At 46.6% G+C, this 20602-nt stretch overlaps 2 protein-coding genes across 2 annotated transcripts; one reads left to right on the top strand and one right to left on the bottom strand.

Annotated features, from left to right (window-relative positions):
* The first annotated feature begins 553 nt into the window (after positions 1-553).
* LOC119186061 (mitochondrial fission process protein 1) lies at positions 554-6442 on the top strand. Its single transcript, XM_037434844.2, has 3 exons — positions 554-706; positions 1712-1839; positions 3921-6442. The coding sequence occupies exons 1-3, from the start codon at positions 580-582 to the stop codon at positions 4221-4223; spliced, it is 558 nt and encodes a 185-aa protein (XP_037290741.2). The 5' UTR covers positions 554-579; the 3' UTR covers positions 4224-6442.
* Positions 6443-6791: 349 nt separating this feature from the next.
* Positions 6792-19475, bottom strand: LOC119183148 (tubulin alpha-1 chain-like). The gene is made up of 3 exons (XM_075877801.1): positions 18964-19475; positions 10391-10918; positions 6792-7142 (listed from the first exon to the last, which is right to left on the bottom strand). The coding sequence occupies exons 1-3, from the start codon at positions 19303-19305 to the stop codon at positions 6843-6845; spliced, it is 1170 nt and encodes a 389-aa protein (XP_075733916.1). The 5' UTR covers positions 19306-19475; the 3' UTR covers positions 6792-6842.
* Between the last annotated feature and the right edge of the window lie 1127 nt (positions 19476-20602).

Raw genomic sequence — 20602 nt, 5'->3', positions numbered from 1 at the left:
AACCCTCTTGCACCGACTTACAAGTTTGCATGGTGTAGAACAGACCAATCTGATATATTTCTCGAAGCGACATTTTTCAAACTGTGTGAAATACCGTGTACACACGTCATAAGCGCGAGGTGCTTTTTCTGCGGGTCCCGAACATCGCAATCACTCCAGTGTTATAAATATACAGAGTAAAATACGTCAATGCTCACTCTTTTGTTGATGCTTGGCCGGTACTCGAAATCCACCATGTCACTGGCAAAAGGCTACCGTCAATTATCCCGCGCAAACGTAGTACCCGCGTTTGTCCTGCCATCTGTTGGACGTCAATGCAATCTTTCGTCATGATACCCGGCCTTCAAGATTTACACATGCCCTTTCACAGAGACTTGTTTTTTCTTTATCAAAACTGCGTGACGTTACGTGAGTTATCTCAACAACATAACCGGCAATAATAAAAACATAACATACCAGGCAATTTAAATAAAAACTATTTTCACTTGTGACAGCTTGGTAGCACGCCCTTGATTCGTCTTTTTGACGCAACCAATGACGTCACCAGGCGAAACTGAATGGGGAAAAACGCCGCATTGTATGCAGACGCTTGCCATGGCTGCGGAAGATTCGAACGAAGCGAGGACACACCACGAAACGGCGCACTGCGAGAAATCGGCGGCACCCGGAACCGACATCTTCAGACATACACCGGTTCGCTTGCTAGGTATGTCTCCGAAAGCTTTCGTTTTGTCGATGATCAATGTGACGGTGATTGGTAAGACTCAGACGGGCACGCACATACGGGCGTGTGCTCGTCACGTGTGGAAGGATTAACGAGCCTATAGCCGTCGATCTCGTGATGTGTCGAGAAGCACTGGTGAAAAAGGAAGTTCATATGTCGCCAGAGGCCACATTTTAAGGCAATCACTTTCGGCTATACTATCGCGCTTTTCCCATAGACGTGGAACAACCAGAGAGATCCAACCCCAATAAAGCTGGGACTTTAGAAACTAGGCTATATGTGACTATGCGTACGTGGTATTTCCAAAATACGCAGTGCGTGCGTCCGCGAGCAGCACTAGAAGCTTCATTTGAATAATTCGCTCGCGCTCGCAATCGGACGCGTGGTATTGCTGTTATTTTCGGCATAAAAGCCCCGCCAGAGGCCCCGCTTGAACGATGTTCCGTGGAGTGCGACATTTTTTTATCCAAGCTGGTATTAACAGATGTTATTCATAAGGCACAATGGTTGGTTTATCGTACATTATGCTAGCTTGCACAGCGTCTTGCTCGCTCCTGGTAGATTGAGCTAGCCATGTGCACTCGTGAAAGTTTAACCTGGGTGTACGTGCGGAGGCTCTCTGGCCATAGCCATGGATTTATAAATCCAGTGCACCGCAGACTCGCGATGTGATCGTTTTCGCGAAAACGTGTCCTATGCTTTTCACTCCTAATTATTATAAAAACTGAAAAAACATGAATAAGGAATGGTGTTAAATGATTCCTTTAGAGAGCGAAGGAAATAATAAAGAAATAAATATTTACAAATATGAAATGCGCAAGTGATTCAGATACTAATAATATGTCAGGCAAATCGAGGTTTTTTTGTACGCTTTCCAATAAAGCCAATTGCTGACAGGTATTTCACCTATCATGTACTACTTGGATGCATATATGCTGCAAGACATCTGTCGATACATGGCCTTGAGACATCCACTTCTCTTTTCAGGCTATGCAAATGAAGTAGGAGAAGCCTTCCGGTCCCTAGTTCACGTCAACGTCGTCCGCCTGTCCTATGCTGTAGCAAGTGCCTACGTCGTGGTCGACACAACAGACAAGGTCTTGAAGGCAGACAAGGCACACGAACAACACCACCAGTAGAGTTACTGGCGACCATTAATCATTGCTGTACTGTTGAAGTTATTGGTGCCCATTGTATTACACACTGTAGTTGTACAGCAAAACAAGACTGCTGGGGGTTAGCATCTAGGAATACGGAGAATTGACCAGCCGTGCAAAAATGCAAAGCATGGTCCGTCCATAACAGGGCCGTTCCAAAAAGCATTGAGACGGTATGATAAAAAGAATTTGTTGATTCAATCCGTACACATTGTTAAAGGGTCTCTAAAGACCGAAACAATTTTTCACGTATTAGTAAAGTACAATTTCATGATCCCAAAAGCATCACTCTTACCTGACACATGGTAAGTGAGGAAACGCGCGAAATTAAACCTCCAGTAGAGATTCCACTTTGAGATTCTCGCACCAGACACTGTGACATCATAAACTTTGAAGGCAAAAAGCAGCATTTTATTGCGTCTCTTGATGCATAAAAGGTTCTTTATTTAGTGCAGCTAGATCAATTACTAGTAATTATTGATAGGCAGTTTGCCTGATGTCATCGGTATCATTTTGATAAAGTCCTACTTCAGCGCATGTATTCTTTTGAATATACCTTAATTTCTTGGTAACTAGGGCACTCCTGTTGATAATATTGTGATTTTAGATTTTGTCATACGTTAAGCTTTCACTCCGACGTCAATTGTTAGTCCACTTTAGTGTTCCTTTAAGTGAGAATAAGTAAAGAATGACGCGCACATAGCACTTCTTTATTACCTTTTCTTCAGTTAGATGTTTTTTTCACATGTTTTGGTGAACACAGGTGTGTAGTTGCTGCTTTTGTCATGTGCCCCATATCTTATGTTCTGTTTCACTTTTCAAAAATTTGCTGCACAGCTTCCAGTGTTAAGAGAAAGTTTTCTAGATGAAATGACTGTATGGAAATTCAAGCTTTATGTGGAAGAGACCCAATTGTGGTAGTTTACTTATACTTAATGTTCAACATCAGAAGAACTGCACAGTTACATTCATTAAAAATACTTGAAAGTATTTTGTTTCAATGTAAACGTGACAACGTTGACAAAGGCGTGACTAATGGTGCTCGGTGAATTCTAATGGCGCTTTGTTTGTAGCATAAATGCAGATAATAGGACAAAGAACATTACAAGGATGCGTACTGTACTCGTCTAATGCGTGATTCATTTAGAGCTGTCCTATTTCATTGGGTTGTACTTTCCTTATAAGTTGTCCGGTGTTTATGCGGTTTGTAGAAAAAAATTAAGGACAAAAATTTTATGGTTCGCTCTGTTTCTTGATGTGCAACACAGAAAAAAAACAAGTAAATAAGAAGGAACGAAAACTGTGACATTCTGTGAAAATCTATACAATGAGGGACTGCATACTGTTGCAGTCAGGAAGTGACGTTTTTATAGGGCATTTCGACATCGTGATGACGTCCAACTGGTTTATTCAAGTAGAAATACAGAATTTATATCACTAGTTGAAAGTCAGTGCTTGGTTGTCTCTGCGTGTCCATCTGTTGTTTCTTGCGCTGTTCTTTTGTATATCTTTGCGATCATAAATATAATCAACTAGCTCGATACAGCCCCATTACTTGACCAAGTATCTACATGCTACATATGGATGAGGTAAAAAGTTGCATTCCTTGATTGTACCTGAAATGCAGAATTTTTGAAAATTTCAGTGTTAGAATGCATTCGGGAAGGTCGTGTTTGTTTCTCAGGCATGGCAGAATAAATGGAACAAACCAGGGGAAACATAGAAATCATTGTCTTTACTACTAGCACGCTAAAAATTGAAAAACAATCCTATGTTTCTTTCTGAGCCGTTTCGTTTCTGCAGCGTTAGTCATGATCTCAGCACCGACAAAAACCTCACAGTCTGCGGAAAATACGTATATGTGTGCTGCTTGAAGTTCCTCCTCACGTCTACATGTTATTTTTTAGACTTGTGCACAATAGCAACACTACAACTAAATTTGAGCCTCACGGAGGTTTAGGGGCCCCTTAATATGGGCCTCTGTACACGTGAGAGCTCCACAATGTGTTCACTCTAACGTAAGCAACACTGTCTTGCAGGTCAAGTGCCCCGATGCTAAAGCCCACTGTAACAAGCTGTTCAACACTGTCGTGAACACACTGGTGTGGCAAGCGTTGGACTCGGTCATCATACCTGGTTTCACAATCAACAGGGTGTGCACGCTGTCTCTCTTCCTGCTCAAGCACTACTCGAGCATGCCCCTCAAAGCCTGCAAGTGGACTACGACCGGCGTGGGTCTGGGCTGCATCCCTTTCACTGTGTCGCCCATAGACCACGGTGTTCATGCGCTCATTGGCAAGACGCTCCGTCCGTGGTTGCACGCAAAGGAGTCTTCCGACTGACCATTTTCTTTTTTAGTGTCAAGCAATACCTTTTACTAGTTCAAAGATCTTTGCAAGATGCTCATAAAACAAAACGTGTATGGACGCATTCGAAACCCGCAGTAATGAAATCACTCTCCGACGACATGTCTCAGTGTCCCAAGCGAGCAAGTATTCAATGCGTGTCATATTTTCGAACGATGGAATTTTTCTAAGCTGCAATATCACCCAACAAAAACGGAAGGAATGTTCTCCCACACATTTTCTGCTCCCACAAGGCCAGCATATTCGAAAATGTGCTCGTATATCTTTGCTTCACGTTTAAATTGTGAACAAGTACAGCTGCAATGTGCTTGCCTAGGTGCTTTCATATTTGCTTACGAAATTGGAACACTGCTGAAAGCGGTCTCATGTGCGAGACATTGCCTTTCCCACCATGTTGCTTGTTTAGTCAGTTCTTTCTCTTTTTTTAAGTGTTCATAGCCACAGTAGAAAGTAGCAACTCAGCCGTCCAAATAATCGGCACAGAAGCTCGCTGTTTGCTGTCCTCAGGCTGCCGGGAACAAATATTTTTGCTCGCACTTGTAAAGTTAAGCTTTGCTCGCGCACATAAAGCATCAGTTAAGGAAGGAAGGAAGGAAGTATGTTTATTTACAGAAAGGCAGAGAAGTCGGCCTGAGCGATAGTTTGCTCTAGCCTGCTACTCTACACTGGGGGAAGGGAAAGGGGAAAAGAAAGATTAATGGATGACGATGGTGAGATAGAGAGGTGAGTATGTAGTGTTCTTTCTAGCTGAGACAAATTTTAGAGCCGCGCACATAGTCCAGTTGTTTCTAAAAAGGTAATAACTGCTCTTGTGATCGCAGTTGCACTGTTGGTGTCTGGCCAAGGGCCCAACATGGTCTCATCAGTTAATGACCTACTGCGATATTAGCATCAGTTATTTTAAACATCATTAAGCATCAGTTATTTTAAAACGGTGCCTACAAGTACCCTTGACCAGTGCACCTATTTGTGTTCAGCCACGCTTCTATGCCATCACCAGTGCCTGGTTTTTCGTGAACTATGCCGCTGCCATCAAGACTTGTGACTCATAGACACATTGCTTAAAACTTTCATTCGTTGAGGCGTCACATTCTGTTTGAACGCAGACAAGTTCCTTTGCCAAAGATTGTCTTCACTCACATTCTATGTTACTATAACTCGTTACTACATGTTTGTCTTCATTGTGTTGTTTACCATGTGTAGCAGCGAACGTATGCTAAGGAGCTATTGAAACAAAGTTCAAGCTAGTATACCTGCAATCACCAGTCTTTCCACATGGTGCCATAATGCACCAGTCATGTAAAACAAGGGGTAGCGTTCTTAAAATAGTGATGTGCAGCTCACGTTTTTCTTGATTTCAGCATCCGCTTAAAATCCTACAAAGGACAAACTTTTTGGCAATGTAAAGAAACTTGTCTGTTGCTTACGTAGACGTGGGCACGATCTTGTCTTAGGCGGCAATTGGCCGCTCCTTGGTAGCGCACGCTTGGGCAGCTGCCATCTCATATGGCGTCCCGGACTAGGGACTGCCACCAAGGTGCACGGGAGCTCTCTAGTGCATTTCAGAATAAAAAGTTTACTACCGCCACCCCCACCACCGCCTTTTTGTGAAGTTCATAGAAAAACAAGCTTCGAAATGAGTGAAAAAGCGTAAACGAAGCAATGACGGGCTTAACAACTTTGGGCAATTGTGGGTCAAGTTCATTTGAGTAACTTGGCAGCCCACCTCAGACTTGACACTTTCCTCAGATGATTAGAAAATTTCCTCTCTTTCCCCCATTCCCGTAGCCCTTGTGCACGCACCTTCATTCGCGTATAAAAAGTAGCCTTAGAGCAAGACATTCGTGCCAGGAATAAGAATGATTATGTCATAAAGTTTGACCTTCACAATGTCGAGACTGGAGCTAGTGATGCAAAACTCCGAATGTTACATTTGAAAACTATCGCATGGTCTACTGTGAGTCAACATGCCATAAATCACATGTGCATTGTTACAAAATGTGTTTTACATGCATTTCACATAGTTTCACATATGCAAACTTCTTCAGTGTGGGCGTCGAAAAGGGCTACTTGTTTGAATGTCTTTTTGGGTTTTTTGACGTCGCATTTGGTTACTTTCGTACGCGCCATGAAGTGCCTGTGAAGACTTGATGTAAAGGTGTTCAACATTAAAATGTTATGGTTTCCCAAGTCCACAGATCTGCCAAAAATACTTCCATTGTACACTGTTGTTCTTTATTAAAGAGAACACGCGAACGCGTGGCCGGCGCTCTGCGGCGTGGCCTACAGTGCCATCAACCGACAAGTGAACCATCAACCGACAAGTGAAGCACCATCCACCGACAAGTGAAGTGAAGAATTTTAGTAGCCTAGAATTTGCATGCAACAAGATATATTGACAAACTCTACAGCTGGTAGGACTTTAAAAAGTCAAGACTGCAACTTGACAAGACTCTTGGCCAATTCCAGAGAGAGTAAATCCTCATCACACCAGCGAATCAATGGATGCCTACTGTTCACAAAAACCCAAGAGATTTCAGGCAATTAAACTGCTCTTTTATTCCATGGCCCCGAGCAGGAGGGAACAAACGCTTTTTAAAACTCCTCGCCACCATCGTCCTCCGCACCATCTGCAGAGTCGATGCCGACCTCCTCGTAGTCCTTCTCGAGGGCAGCCAAGGCCTCCCTGGCTTCGGAGAACTCTCCCTCCTCTATGCCTTCGCCGACATACCAGTGGACAAACGCCCGCTTGGCATACATGAGGTCGAACTTGTGGTCGAGACGTGCCCAGGCCTCAGCAATGGCCGTTGTGTTTGAAAGCATGCACACAGCACGCTGGACCTTGGCGAGGTCGCCACCGGGTACAACAGTCGGGGGCTGGTAGTTGATGCCAACCTGCAATCCGAATCGGGTGTAATAATTGAACAACCGAGAATGCAGTAACTACTCTATAGCAGCCACTTTTAAGAATTCCATCTGGTTTATTCTTCCTTAAACTCCTCTTGGTCGTTTTGGATTTCCAGGTGCTTTAGAAAGAGATCAAAATAAAATTGCGCACCAAAATCCTAATAAAAGAATGCCTCAGAAAACCTTTGGACAGATTGGTGAAATGAATGATCCTGTAAAGTCCAGGCTTCATCTCTGGCTCCCTAAACAAGATTCACTAGAGCCCTTAAAGGGACACTAAGTCTAATAACAATTTACGTCAGAGTGAAACCTAAATGTATGACGTCTAAAACGACAATATTATTAACAGCAGTGCCATACTTGCCAAGAAGTTAAGAGAACTGCACGAGAACAAATGCGACACAGTAGGACGTTTGCAAAACTATTTCGATAAATGATTACCACCTAGAATTAAGGGGGGAGGCTACCACGAAAAGGCAACTTTCTTGTTTGTTAAAATATCCTAATAAAATTGTCAGAGTGGGCCAAATAATAAAGCCATGTGAATAACCACTAAATTTTATGCATCTAGGTTCACTGGTTGCCAAGTTACAGCCATATATCGGGATAGTCCACATAGGTTTCTTACTTAGGCTCTGGTAAATTTAATAAATGTGCTAGCACCATGAAATTCTATGACTATTCCTGGATGGATGCTTTACACTAGAACAGAGCCCCCCCCCCTTTTTTTAATTTCCTTGCTGAAAATTTAAAAGAGCCCTGAATTTAGTGTTTGCCATTGAGTATTTATCAATGAAATTGTGATTAATTATCAAATTACACACAATAAATTTAAAAACGGCTGTCAGTGTGTGGGATATTTATTAGGGTACATAATAATACAAATTTGACATATCAGATCAGTAGTTGCAGAGATGCCACCAGAATAAACATAAACAGCCTTACTGCTCAAAAAGTCATTCAGAGAAAATGGACTGAAAGTTTCGAACACATATTTTGGTCTAAAATTACCCTGCAAAGTAGCTGGAAATGTTTTTTAGGACATTTTTCCTTTTCCGCTTTTCCTGCTTGTGTTGCAGCTGTTTTTGAGCAGTTTTCACACTGAAAGGGTCTTTCTCCGCAGCCTGTTGGTTGCCGTCATTGCGCTATCAGTTGCCGACATAGCTCCGAGCTTTGGTTGCACAACAACATGTATGTTATTGTCCTCTGCCAACTCCTAGCACGTCCAAAAACGTGTTGGCGAATGCACAGTTGACGATGCGGTCGCACTGTTCGGGGCCATAATCACTGTAGTTGGCGAGTGCAACGTGCCAGGCGCACAAAACACCAACCCCAGCCTCACTTGTGAAGACTGGGCGTTGCGCACATTCCCGATGTCGCGATAAGCATCAATGCAGTTGTCTTGAGACAAAGGAGAAGATGCTCAGCATCGATATGACTGTCGCCCATGCGTTGACGCGTGAACGGGCCTCACCATGCGTAAAAGCTTCATCGGCCACTGTCTTGAACAGAGCGCGTGCAGAGTACCAAACTTTGCCCTGACCATCGTTAGTGACAGGAAAACAATCGGCGTCCCGTGAACAAGGTGAAAAATCGTTTCGTAAAGACAGATTGGAGCGCACGTGTGAGAACCGAGCGGAATGATGGCAAACAGGAAAACAACGCATGCGAAGAGAACACCGGCACTTGCAAGGCCGGTGCTGGAGCAGAAGGAAAGCCACAGATTCATCATCGCACCCAGCAGCCAATAGGAGCTGCGTGATCGCCCACTCTGTCGATCGACGCGTGCTTCCTCTAATCGCGGTTTCGCATCGAGCTCAAAACAAAAGCAGCCACGCCGCAGCTGCTGCCACACGTGGCGAAAAAAAGCAATCCACGAGCAAAACAAGACCAAGACGGCAGTGCTGGGCCGGGTGGTTGGGAAATTATCAGTGCTAGCTGGCCACTCGCCGGCTGCCGTGGCATGTTATGTAATTGGTTTGATGTACTTTCGCGATGAATTAAACAATATTTACAAAACAGATAGACATGCTACCTCAACACGTGGTTTTCAAAAAACCAACTGTCACTGTTTTTCTGTTTTCAAAAGGTGCATCACCCCTTAACGCACAGAAGATTCTTTAGTGCAGCTAGACCAACTACTAGTGATTAAAAGACAAAATCCTGCTTGTTCACTTATGTGTGATTCATGGAAAAATGAACCGCCGAAAAATAAGTTTTCACCTGGTGAAGAAATGGGACAGGTCGTGCCATCTAGCGGGGCCCAGTTAAGCCAAGCACGCCTGCAAACTTGAAGGCCATCGCTAAAAATTTTTCAATGGCTGTAGTTGATGCTGGGGCTCCCGCTATATTCTCTACTGCTACAAGTTGTGGAGTCAGCGCAGTAAAGCCACGCAACGTAAGCCACGCAACGCAGTAAAGGCACCCAAATAAGCCCTTCCTTGGCACAAAAGGAAAACTACTAGGTTTCTGGACTGCTATTTCAACAATCGCCATCGACTTAACAGTTGTTATTATGGTCCCTTTAAAAGATAAACTTTTAAGCTTTAAAAAGGGGGCGGTAAAGCTTCGCTTCTTCTTTATTCGCACTTTGCACCGCAATTCTAAATCAATACATCTAAATAATCATATCCTATACCTAAATACAGTCGCTGACCGAAATTCGGAATTGTTGGCTATTTCGCACTTGAAGTGCACCATCAGTGTTCCCATAGAGCTAATGAATTCTTTCGACCGATTTTTCGGACTAAATCACTTGTTTTGAGCTGCACCACAAATCTGTATGAACGCCATCATGTTGGATTTTACCCCGGCTTGACTAAGCTTAGTGGCTTAATTTTAAAATAGCTTTCCTGCCTCCAAGATTGGAAAGAAAACGTCATATTTAAAGTTTTGAAAACCGTGTCTGCTTCAGAAATCGCCGCACAGTACCATTTTCTCGCATTCAGTCAGCCATAGGGGTCAGCACTGTCATCGCACCGTACAGGGAGGAGGGTGAGATGCACAGTAGTGGAGTGAATGTGCCTGCCACAGCGACATTGGGGAGTTTAGAATCGCGCACTGCAAGCCCTTGAGGTGCTGTCGTGACCACTGCAAATGCGTCGTAACGCAAGTCGTCGTAATACATCTACGTAATGTGGCAATATTGTTGGTTCTCATTAATACATAGTCCCTTTAGAAATACCTGGTTCTCTCAATTACGCTAAGCACGACGCACAAGGTAGCACCAAACTTACCTTTATTCCAGTGGGGCACCAGTCCACAAACTGGATCGTGCGCTTGGTCTTGACGGCCGAAGTAGCAGCATTTACATCCTTAGGCACAACATCCCCTCGGTACAGGAGACAGCAGGCCATGTATTTTCCGTGGCGAGGGTCACACTTTATCATATGGTTGGCAGGCTCAAAACAAGAGTTGGTGATCTCAGCGAATGTCAGCTGCTCATGGTAGGCTTTCTCAGCAGAGATGACTGGAGCATAGGTGACGAGGGGGAAGTGGATGCGAGGGTAGGGCACCAAGTTGGTCTGGAACTCAGTCAGGTCGACATTCAGGGCACCATCAAACCGCAGAGAGGCAGTGATGGAGCAGATGATCTGGCCGATGAGCCTGTTGAGATTCGTGTAGGTGTGCCTTTCAATGTCGAGGTTGAACCGGCAGATGTCAAAGATTGCCTCATTGTCCACCATGAAAGCGCAGTCTGAATGTTCCAGGGTGGTGTGTGTGGTGAGAATAGAGTTGTGGGGTTCTAAGACTCCTGTGGAGACCTGCAGTGAGAAGACGTGAAGTAAAGACTATAATACACCGCTGCCGGTAGACACACTTAAACCTATTTATAACGAACCTCCATATAACGACTCATTCGATCTGTGCTTGAGAACGCACGAGCTGTTTTATCAGCTCGTGAAAGTTGCGATGCGTAGGGGGGGAGGGCATGATATCGTTTTGGACTTGTTACGGAATACGGCGGCGGCAAAAAACCGCTGAGAATGTCCATATAGAGGCTACCGAATTTTTTTTATTGGGCCAGTATGCCCTACTGGCATCAGTTAAATAGAGTAAAATCTGTAGAACGAACCCCACATTAACAAACTTTCTAAAAAATCCCACTCAGACTCCTAATAGTTCAGTGTAAAATTATTTCACTACTACTACTTCAGAATACGGAACTTTTCAGAATAACGAGCATTTATTCAGTTCCACATTATATTAACAGCACCTCAGTACTACGATCTCGCGTTCTGAAAACAGTTGTGGCTACCCAGGAGCAGTACCTAAGCAGACGACAAAGCGAATGAACGCCACGCTTCTCTAAAGACGCGTGGCAGGGCAAAGGGGGGAAAAGAAAAGGGCGTATTTCTGTTCTATCTTTTTGATGAAAAGCTAACGCTGCTGGTTTACAAGCAGCAGAGGTGAGGGGGCGAGGGCAATACGGGAGGGCAAGGTCGGCGAGGCAGAGCGGGAGTTGCAGAGCAAGAAGCATAGGCACTGAAAACCTGAGACAGCGAAGGAGCACAAAACAGAACGAGAAAATTTTTTGGCACTTTTTTTTTTGTTCTGCGAAAGAGGTCAGTAGTAGCAGCGTGTCAGTAGTGTTCACCTTTTTTTCGGTGATTACTTATCGCGCCCGCAAAGCAACTCTGCATTCATGCTGCGGTGATTTGAGACAAAGAAGCAGAAACTGTTTTCGCCAAGCAAGAAAGTGGATTTCTTCGGCAACGGGAAGTCAAAAAGCAGGCTGTTGTGACCAAAGAACCAAATCGCACCAGAGGAATGTGGATTAGCTGGAGGCCTTCTCACTGCAAGGACCTTTTGTAAACGTGTAATTTTAGGCGTTTATTTGTGAATTTGTTTTTTTTTTTCGTGAAAAAAAGAGTTCAAAACCCACCGTTGTAAAAGTGGGTCGTTTTGGTTTGCGAAAAATAAGCATGGTGAATTTTTGAGCTTTCACTACGACCTTGCAAAATAACGAATTTCCAAGGTGCCCTGAAGTTCGGTATACCGAGATTTCACAGTGAAAATGAAAAGCTCTGTTTCCTGTATAAAGGCCAGGAGTGGTCAATACAGTCGACCGTGCGTCCAAAGCGTCAAGTCAGCAAGTCAGTGTGGTGGTTTAGGCCGCATAGGCGACGATTGAAAGCCTGGTAAAAGCCTGGGATATAATAACGCAGTGATTTCACTGTGAAAAAAGTGGTTCGGCTTAGTTGTGCCTTCAGTCTCCCTTTTTTTTCAATTGCGCATATTGCGCACGTTCAGTACGAAAATTCGGGAAACAGTCGAACCCCGCTATAACAAGGCCGCTTCAAAGAAATTTCTGCTGCAACGAAAAAATCAAAGTTCCCTGTCAGCAGTCCATAGAATACAATGCATAAATATTGTCGCCACGATGATCACCTTTTCTTCTGCCGTCCCCTGCTTCAACGAAACTTCACAATGCGATTCCCGGCTCGAATATTTATTGCTATACAGGAAACCCAATCTAACACTGATGCATTTCCAGAACCTGAAAATATGTCGACAAAGTCTAAAACGCGCCTTGGCACCACCAAAAACCGCCGCCATTGCCCAATAGTGATGACAATGACACTGTTCTGCTTTCGCCGCTGGCTTGCCTTCTAACCGCAGACAATCCGAAGATAAAGCTCAGTTGCTCAGTGCATGCTTTCCTTCTTGCAGCTCCCCCCCCCTCCGATTCCAATGCTTAATTTATTCGCACATGGCCAGTGTGGTACCTAATCAGAGCAGCTGTTTGTCCGCATTATCAACCAAATCAGCTAGGCGGGAGTGATGGATGGTAAGAATGGCATAGAATAAGGCGAAAATCGCCGCTCCACAATACCCTGCCTCCATCTCTGCGTTGTCCGATACACTTTGACGGCGAAAGACTGCTGGTGTTAAGGTCTTAATGCAACTATTTGGTACCTTCAGTGCAGTTTTCACCATGGCCTCCCAAAGCAGGACTGAATCGCGTTGCAACGCTGCTGGAAAAGAATAGGAAGCAGCGGACACTGTTTTCATTTGAAAGGCCATCTCCGGCAATTTTTCGACAATGCAAAGTAATGGTGTATCTATGTTCCTGAGGCACTCTTGTCATGAGCACAATAGCTGAAACGCTCAGGAAGTCTGAAAATAATTTTTAATAGGCAAAAAAGCACAACACAAACTGAAAAACCAACCGGGCATCCTGTCTGTGAATGATGTGCTATTTGGTAAGAAACTGAGGCCGTATATTGGTCCCGCTGGCACAGACTATAAAAACAAAGGCAGACCAGTGAGGTGCCGGCCTGACACCACAAAGGAGGGAAGAAAGCTTTCCCGTGGTATACTCATGCTAAACATCACCGCCATTGCCTCTTGGCCAGCAGAATAAATGCTGTAGCGACCAAAGTAGTCATGCCATCTGCTGCATCACTTTCGTTGACATGACAAACATGACGTCACAAAGGCAATGTTGCCAATAATTCGCAAGCGAGGTGAGCTTTTTGAGGCAATCTTAAAAAATTCATTTCCAAACAATCAGCGCATCTTTCAAGCCTGTGATTTGGCATAAATGACAGAAATGTGCAAAGTGTAATGATGAATTTAGTGGGTCATGCAAATCTCTGCAAACACATTGTCAGTGCTAAGCACGAGACGCTCGGCCCGGACTGTCGCTGATTTCGCTAGCTAGGCCTACGCTCCTACCTGATCTCGGATAACAGTTTTGACTATCTTCGTTCTTTATTATAACTGGTGGAAGTGCGGGGTATCGATCCCAGTACCTCTCGCAGATCAAAGATTTCGTGCGCGAAGAAGTTGCCCGCAAACTCTCGCTCATCTCTGGCCTACCGGAGCACAGTGCACCGCTTATCCCTACTCTACGGACTATTATACGAGATCAAGTGTCTGAGGTCCTTCCTCCGCAGCTGGTGCCACCAGTTAATGCACCATTGATGTACGCCAAAGAAGCAGCACGACCACGACCACAGACGTTTCAAGCGCCGCCTCCACTGCCTGCTCCTGTTTATGCCACCCAGCCGCCACGACCTCCAGTTCGCCGAGTCCCTAATCTATGGCGCACTGCCGACAACCGACCGATCTGCTTTTCGTGTGGTCTACCTTGGCACGTCGCACGTCTGTGCCGCCGCCGCCCACTCCACTCACGTGAAAACCTACGTCCATATGAGAACGATTACACGTACACTCAATACACCCCAGACCCCGAATTGTACGCTCCTCGTCCAACCCACCGACCAGCTCCTGATCACCGATCTCCGTCTCCACGTCGACGCTCGCCCTCCCCGATGCGCCGACGCCGCCCTACAATCGACGCGGAAAGCTAAATGACGCAGTTCCCGAGGCAAGAACTGCGTCCTCGTCGCAAAGCTCAAGCCCTCTTCGTCCGCCATCGAATGTAATTAATGCCGTTGTTGAAGGTGTACCCGTACTTGCCCTTATTGATACTGGTATCGCAATTTCTGTCATCGCCGAAAAAGTTTGCCGTTCAATTCGAAAAGTGACAACGCCTTACTTCGGTTCATGTCTTCATACTGCCACTGCACAGCCTGTGCAGCCTGTGACCGCGTGTACTGCCAGACTTGTAATTCAAGGAGTGCCCTACACAGTGCAGTTTGTAGTACTCCCGCACTGTTCTCATGACATAATTTTAGGTTGGGATTTTCTCTGCCATCACCAAGCCGTCATTGATTGCGCCCGTGCCGAAGTCGCCTTTTGTCCGTTTGGTGATGCGCTACCAGTGCATGATCGCACTTCCGACGCGAAGTTAGTCATTAGTGACGACACCCAAATCCCTCCACGCGCTACTGTCTTCGCACCTGTGTCGTGTTCCAACGTCGTCGACGCTACCGCATTCTTCACGCCTTCTGCTGCTTTCATTCATCGCCACCTATCACCGCTCCCAATCGCTCTCGTTACTCTTCAAGGGGGTGCGACCAACGTGCCTGTGGAGAATCCGTTACCATTCACGATTACGCTACTTCGAGGCGAATGTATTGGTTCGATAGAATCATTCCTAACCATTGCCACACTTGACGTTCATGATGAATCATCGGAAGTCAGTGCCCTCTCCTGTACTTCCGTGAATGACCCTTCCACTACCGACATTTTAAACCATGTCATCGACGAAGGCCTAAACCCACAACAGAGGTGTGAGCTTTTGAGCCTCCTTGACAAGTTTCGACCATTTTCTGACAGTCACAGCGCTACTTTAGGTCGAACATCTACCGTATGCCACCAGATCGACCCAGGTAATCACCCACCACTACGGCAGCGACCATACCGTGTTTGGCCGACTGAACGCCGTATCATCGATGAACAAGTAGGTGACATGCTAAAGCGAGGCGTCGTTCAACTGTCAAACAGTCCTTGGGCGTCACCGGTTGTTTTAGTTAAAAAGAAGGATGGCAAGATACGCTTTTGCGTAGATTATCGTCGCCTAAACAAAATAACACGAAAGGATGTTTATCCTTTGCCTCGAATCGATGACGCCCTCGACTCTCTACAAGGCGCAGAGTTCTTTTCCTCCCTTGATCTACGCTCTGGGTACTGGCAAGTGCCCATGAATCCGGATGATAGGCCAAAAACTGTCTTTGTTACACCAGACGGGTTATACGAATTAAACGTGATGCCATTCGGGCTATGAAATGCGCCGGTAACATTTGAGCGCATGATGGACACTATCCTACGAGGCCTCAAATGGAACACGTGTTTGTACTACTTAGACGATGTAGTGGTATTCTCGCCCGATTTTCCCACGCACCTTCGTCGCTTGGAACAGGTTCTACGCTGCCTGTCTGCAGCAGGCCTCCAACTCAACTTGAAGAAGTGTCACTTTGGAGCGCGCAAGCTGACCATTCTCGGACACGTCGTGTCAAAGGATGGCGTTCTTCCTGACCCCGCTAAGCTACGTGCTGTTCGCGAGTTCCCGACGCCCGCGTTTCTCAAGCAGCTGCGTAGTTTCATTGTGCTTTGCTCATACTTCCGCCGCTTCGTCCGGGATTTCGCCTCCATCATGGCGCCTCTGACAGACCTACTTCAGGGAGACCGCAATCTATCTGCGTGGTCTCCAGCTTGCGACAGTGCCTTTGCGAAGCTCCGTGAACTGCTTACAACACCACCCATACTGCGTCATTTCGATTCAAGCGCTCCCACAGAAATCCACACAGATGCTAGTGGTGTCGGCCTTGGCGCTGTATTCGCCCAACGAAAGCCTGGTTACCAAGAATATGTTGTTGCGTACGCGAGCCGCACTCTTACAAGAACAGAAGCAAATTATTCGGTAACTGAGAAAGAATGCCTCGCGATTATCTGGGCCATTACGAAATTTCGGCCTTATCTGTACGGCCGCCTTTTCGATGTTGTTACCGACCACCACGCGCTCTGCTGGTTATCCTCCCTCAAAGATCCCTCAGGACGCTTGGCATGATGGGCTTTACGGCTCCAAGAGTACGACATCCGCGTCATTTATCGCTCAGGCCAGAAGCACGCCGATGCCGACGCTATTTCGCGTTCGCCTGTTTCTACTGATATTGCGAGTGTCTCCATCCAAGACAACTTCCTTCCACTAACAGGACCCGTCAACATGGCTGTGGAGCAGCGCAAAGATTCGTGGATTGCGTCTCTGACGGATTACATATCTGAAACACTCGCCCACCCGCCATCTCGAGCGCTACACCGACAAGCCTCTCACTTCGCCATCCGTGATGGAATACTTTATCGCCGCAACTACCACCCTGACGGTCGCGAATGGCTACTCGTCATACTCAGGCATCTCCGCGCCAGCATATGTGCTGCTTTCTATGCCGATCCTCAGTGTGCGCACGCCGGTTTGTTTAAAACCTACCCCAGGCTACGTGTTCGGTTTTATTGGCGCGGCATGTACACATTCGTTCAAAAGTAAATTCCATCTTGCACAGAGTGCCAATGCCCCAAGCACGATCCTAGCCGTCCTACTGCACCAATGCAGCCGTTACCGTGCCCAGTGCGACCATTGGACAGGGTTGGAATAGACCTTCATGGTCCTCTACCATATACATCAGCTGGGAATCGCTGGATTATTGTAGCGATCGACCATCTCACGAGATATGCAGAAACGACCGCTCAACCAGCCGCGACGGCACGTGACGTTGCGTCTTTCTTGCTGAAACAATTTTTCTGCGTCACGGCGCTCCACGTTAACTTTTGAGCGACCGAGGCCGCGTCTTTCTCGCGGATGTTATTCTAGAACTTTTTGCAGAATGCCATGTGATTCACCGCTGTACTACCGCATATCGCCCACAAACAAATGGCTTGACCGAGCGTTTCAACCGTACTCTTGGCGACATGCTTTCTATGTATGTCGCCTCTGACCACACCAACTGGGATCTTATCCTTCCTTACGTAACGTACGCTTACAACACGGCGCCTCAAGCAACGACAGGCTTTTCTCCATTCTTTTTACTTTATGGTCGAGAACCATCACCTCCAATTGACACCATTCTCCCCTACCGACCCGACTCATTCGAAGGCACACCAGTTTCCGAAGCCGCGCGGTATGCGGAAGAATGTCGGCAATTAGCTCGCACCCTTGCAACACAAGAACAAGGGCTACAGAAATTTCGCCACGACGATGGATGGTCCAACTACCAATTTTCGCCCAACTCTCTTGTTTGGCTGTGGGTGCCCCCAGTGCTGCTCCTGGTGCCTCTACAAAGTTTGTCAGCAGGTATACCATGGACCTTATCACGTCATAGAACAAACTTCCGCTGTTAAGTACCTCATCGAACCCATCAGAGCCACTGTGGACCTGCGTCGCGAGGCCGCGAAATCGTACATGTGGATCGCCTCAAACCATATCACGAACCACTTGTCCTCACGACACCTTAGAACACTTACTTGGCACCATCTTTAGCGAGGGGGAAATATGTAATGATGAATGTAGTGGGTCATGCAAATCTCGGCAAACACATTGTCAGTGCTAAGTACGAGACGCTCGGCCCGGACTGTCGCTGATTTCGCTAGCTAGGCCTACGCTCCTACCTGGTCTCGGATAACAGTTTTGACTGTTTGAACATACCCAGTGAATTTCATTGAGATCCATTGACCTCGAAAAATCGCCGGAGTTGGCCTTTAAGAATAAACGCCCCTTTGTGTTGCTAGCTCAGTTCAGCTATATTTTCCTATTTCACTACAACAAAATTCTTGCTTCTACGAAATATTTTCCGAGCCCCGCGAGTTTCGTTCTAGCGGGGTTCAACCGTATAACTGAAATCCACCAATGTTTCAAGGAATTTATCAATTTCGTTATATTCAGGTATAAGTGTACTGACCATGGGCAAAAAGTGGGCCATAACTGTCAAAGGGCACTCCTTGACTGGACTGGTGATTTATTAAAGCATCGGCACGACAAAAACAAAGTGCAGTAAAAAAGGTGTGCCTTGCCTAACCCAAACAGAGAGAGGCAACAGAGAAGAGTGGTGGCAGCAGACAAATTGAGCAATAACTGCCAGGCGACACAGCCTGCAATTGACAGTTATTCACAACAAAGTGGATTGCAAAGGTGATGTCTCCTGCATGGTCTCTCCCCGGTGTACTTGTCCGATGGGACTACACGAAGAACAGGAATAATCAGGAGTGCAGCCCACACCAGCCACATGGCTGGGGACAGGTGTGCTGTCAGACACACTGGCGCGGAAAACTGACATAAAGCAGCTCCTGGGCCAAAAGCATTAGCCAGCAACCGAGCCAGAAAGCCGGGCCGCCGACACCTCCATAGTGTCTGGGTACTCTACGCACAAACTACAACACAGAATGGGAAGCTATAGAAAGTAAGTACCTGTGGGGCTGGGTAGATGGCAAACTCGAGCTTGCACTTCTTGCCGTAGTCCACCGAGAGGCGTTTCATGAGAAGCGAGGTGAAGCCCGAGCCGGTGCCACCTCCAAAGCTGTGGAACATGAGGAAACCCTGCAGTCCCATGCACTGGTCTGCCACCTTCCTGATCCGGTCCAGCACCAGATCCACAATCTCCTTGCCGATTGTGTAGTGACCGCGAGCATAGTTGTTTGCTGCATCTTGCTTGCCAGTGATCAGCTGCTCGGGGTGAAACAGCTGCCTGCAGCAGTCAACAAGACGATTAATACAAGCCGTGAGTGTTGTGCCAAGAGTTATCAGCCACATCAACTGCACAAACTAGGGCTGGTACTTTGGCAACTACAGTGAAGTATACATGCACTCTGCCCAACAGCCTCTAAACGTGTCCTAGTCTCATGCCACATAAGCATGGGCCTTTTCCTAGTCCGAACAGCACCCCAAGTGGAGACTGCTGAAATCAAAACTGGTGGCTCCTGGACTCCGAAAGGATCCGCCGTGTTCCAGTAGGCAATCTCGGAAGCCCGGTTCGCGCCTCTTTTTGGGAGGAACGTTTGCTTGTTTGTGGCACCGCTTGTTGGTTGGTCCGCACGCGTCGTCACGGTTTGGCCACCAGAAATGATGGCGTGTGCCTCCTTGAGGCCGGCGTGCCTGGGTTCATTCACACCCAAAAAAAGGCCCACCAGTGCAACAAAGGCCTGCATTAGGTTCACCTTTAACAGACTGAACAAATAATCTAGACGGCTTAACTACCAGCACTGTCCTTGGTGTTAATAATTTAGGGGAAGTTTGTAAAAGACACGCATCGTGAGCAGAGTGCATAAAGTCTCAAGTGTGTTTAGTGGCCACTCGAGTGCAGTATTGGCGTGAATACGCAGATATACGCTCCATAACAATACACAACAGTCTGACTGCATGAAGGATCCTTGCACTATAACTCAATGCAAAAATATATCCGAAAGCCGAGAGAGTGCACGGTTAAATATATGTACGACTTAATGGTGCCCCAATGAAGGACAAAGAGGACAGCCCTCCTTGTGCAGCCCATTAAACATTGCAGTGGCCCCTTCCGAAGAAGACAGAACCAGTAGAGCTTGCAAGCGTGGGGGAACTACTATTCGCTACATCATGCCCATGTGGCACCTCGATTTTCAATGACATCACCATACCACTGGAGGTGTGCCTCTTCAAGCTGCAGTGAGCAGTCTGTCCTGGTCTCTCAAAGCCCCTTGTGCCCACTGCAGTAGTTTCTGCCACACAACTGCGACAAACTTGCGTGACGAGCTCGGCCTCTATTATGGTGGCAGCCACCCCGAGGTTGCCAATCCAGCACAGGACATCCGTGCTGCCTCAACTTTAAGTGCAACCAACAAACTGTGCTGCCTGTTTTCGCAGGTCTAGGGCAAGGCACAGTCATACTCTCCTCTCGGGATGGCTCTACGATGCGCCGGAACAGTTCAGGACCACTGTCAACAACATCAACAGGTGAGGAAATGCAGCGGTCGAGAAGACACACTCGTTTTGCGACGCTATCGGTGGTGGCGGCTGAATGACATCGGCAACGTACGCAAACCTCCACGAGTACGCTAGTTCCTCCCACGAGCTC

This window comes from Rhipicephalus microplus, chromosome X (genome assembly GCF_043290135.1).
Source record: "Rhipicephalus microplus isolate Deutch F79 chromosome X, USDA_Rmic, whole genome shotgun sequence".
In the NCBI taxonomy this organism is placed as follows: Eukaryota; Metazoa; Arthropoda; class Arachnida; order Ixodida; family Ixodidae; genus Rhipicephalus; species Rhipicephalus microplus.
The sequence above is the reverse complement of the archived record's forward strand: the minus strand, read 5'-3'. Positions and strand labels throughout refer to the sequence as shown.

Excerpts from the sequence above, each read along its gene's own strand:
- LOC119186061 (XM_037434844.2), top strand. The coding sequence starts at position 580 with ATGCAGACGCTTGCCATGGCTGCGGAAGATTCGAACGAAGCGAGGACA. Across the intron at positions 707-1,711 it reads TACACCGGTTCGCTTGCTAG|GCTATGCAAATGAAGTAGGA; the intron begins GTATGTCTCCGA and ends TTCTCTTTTCAG. Across the intron at positions 1,840-3,920 it reads AGGTCTTGAAGGCAGACAAG|GTCAAGTGCCCCGATGCTAA; the intron begins GCACACGAACAA and ends ACTGTCTTGCAG.
- LOC119183148 (XM_075877801.1), bottom strand. The coding sequence starts at position 19,305 with ATGTGGCTGATAACTCTTGGCACAACACTCACGGCTTGTATTAATCGT. Across the intron at positions 10,919-18,963 it reads CCATCTACCCAGCCCCACAG|GTCTCCACAGGAGTCTTAGA; the intron begins GTACTTACTTTC and ends TTCTCACTGCAG. Across the intron at positions 7,143-10,390 it reads GGTGCCCCACTGGAATAAAG|GTTGGCATCAACTACCAGCC; the intron begins GTAAGTTTGGTG and ends TTCGGATTGCAG.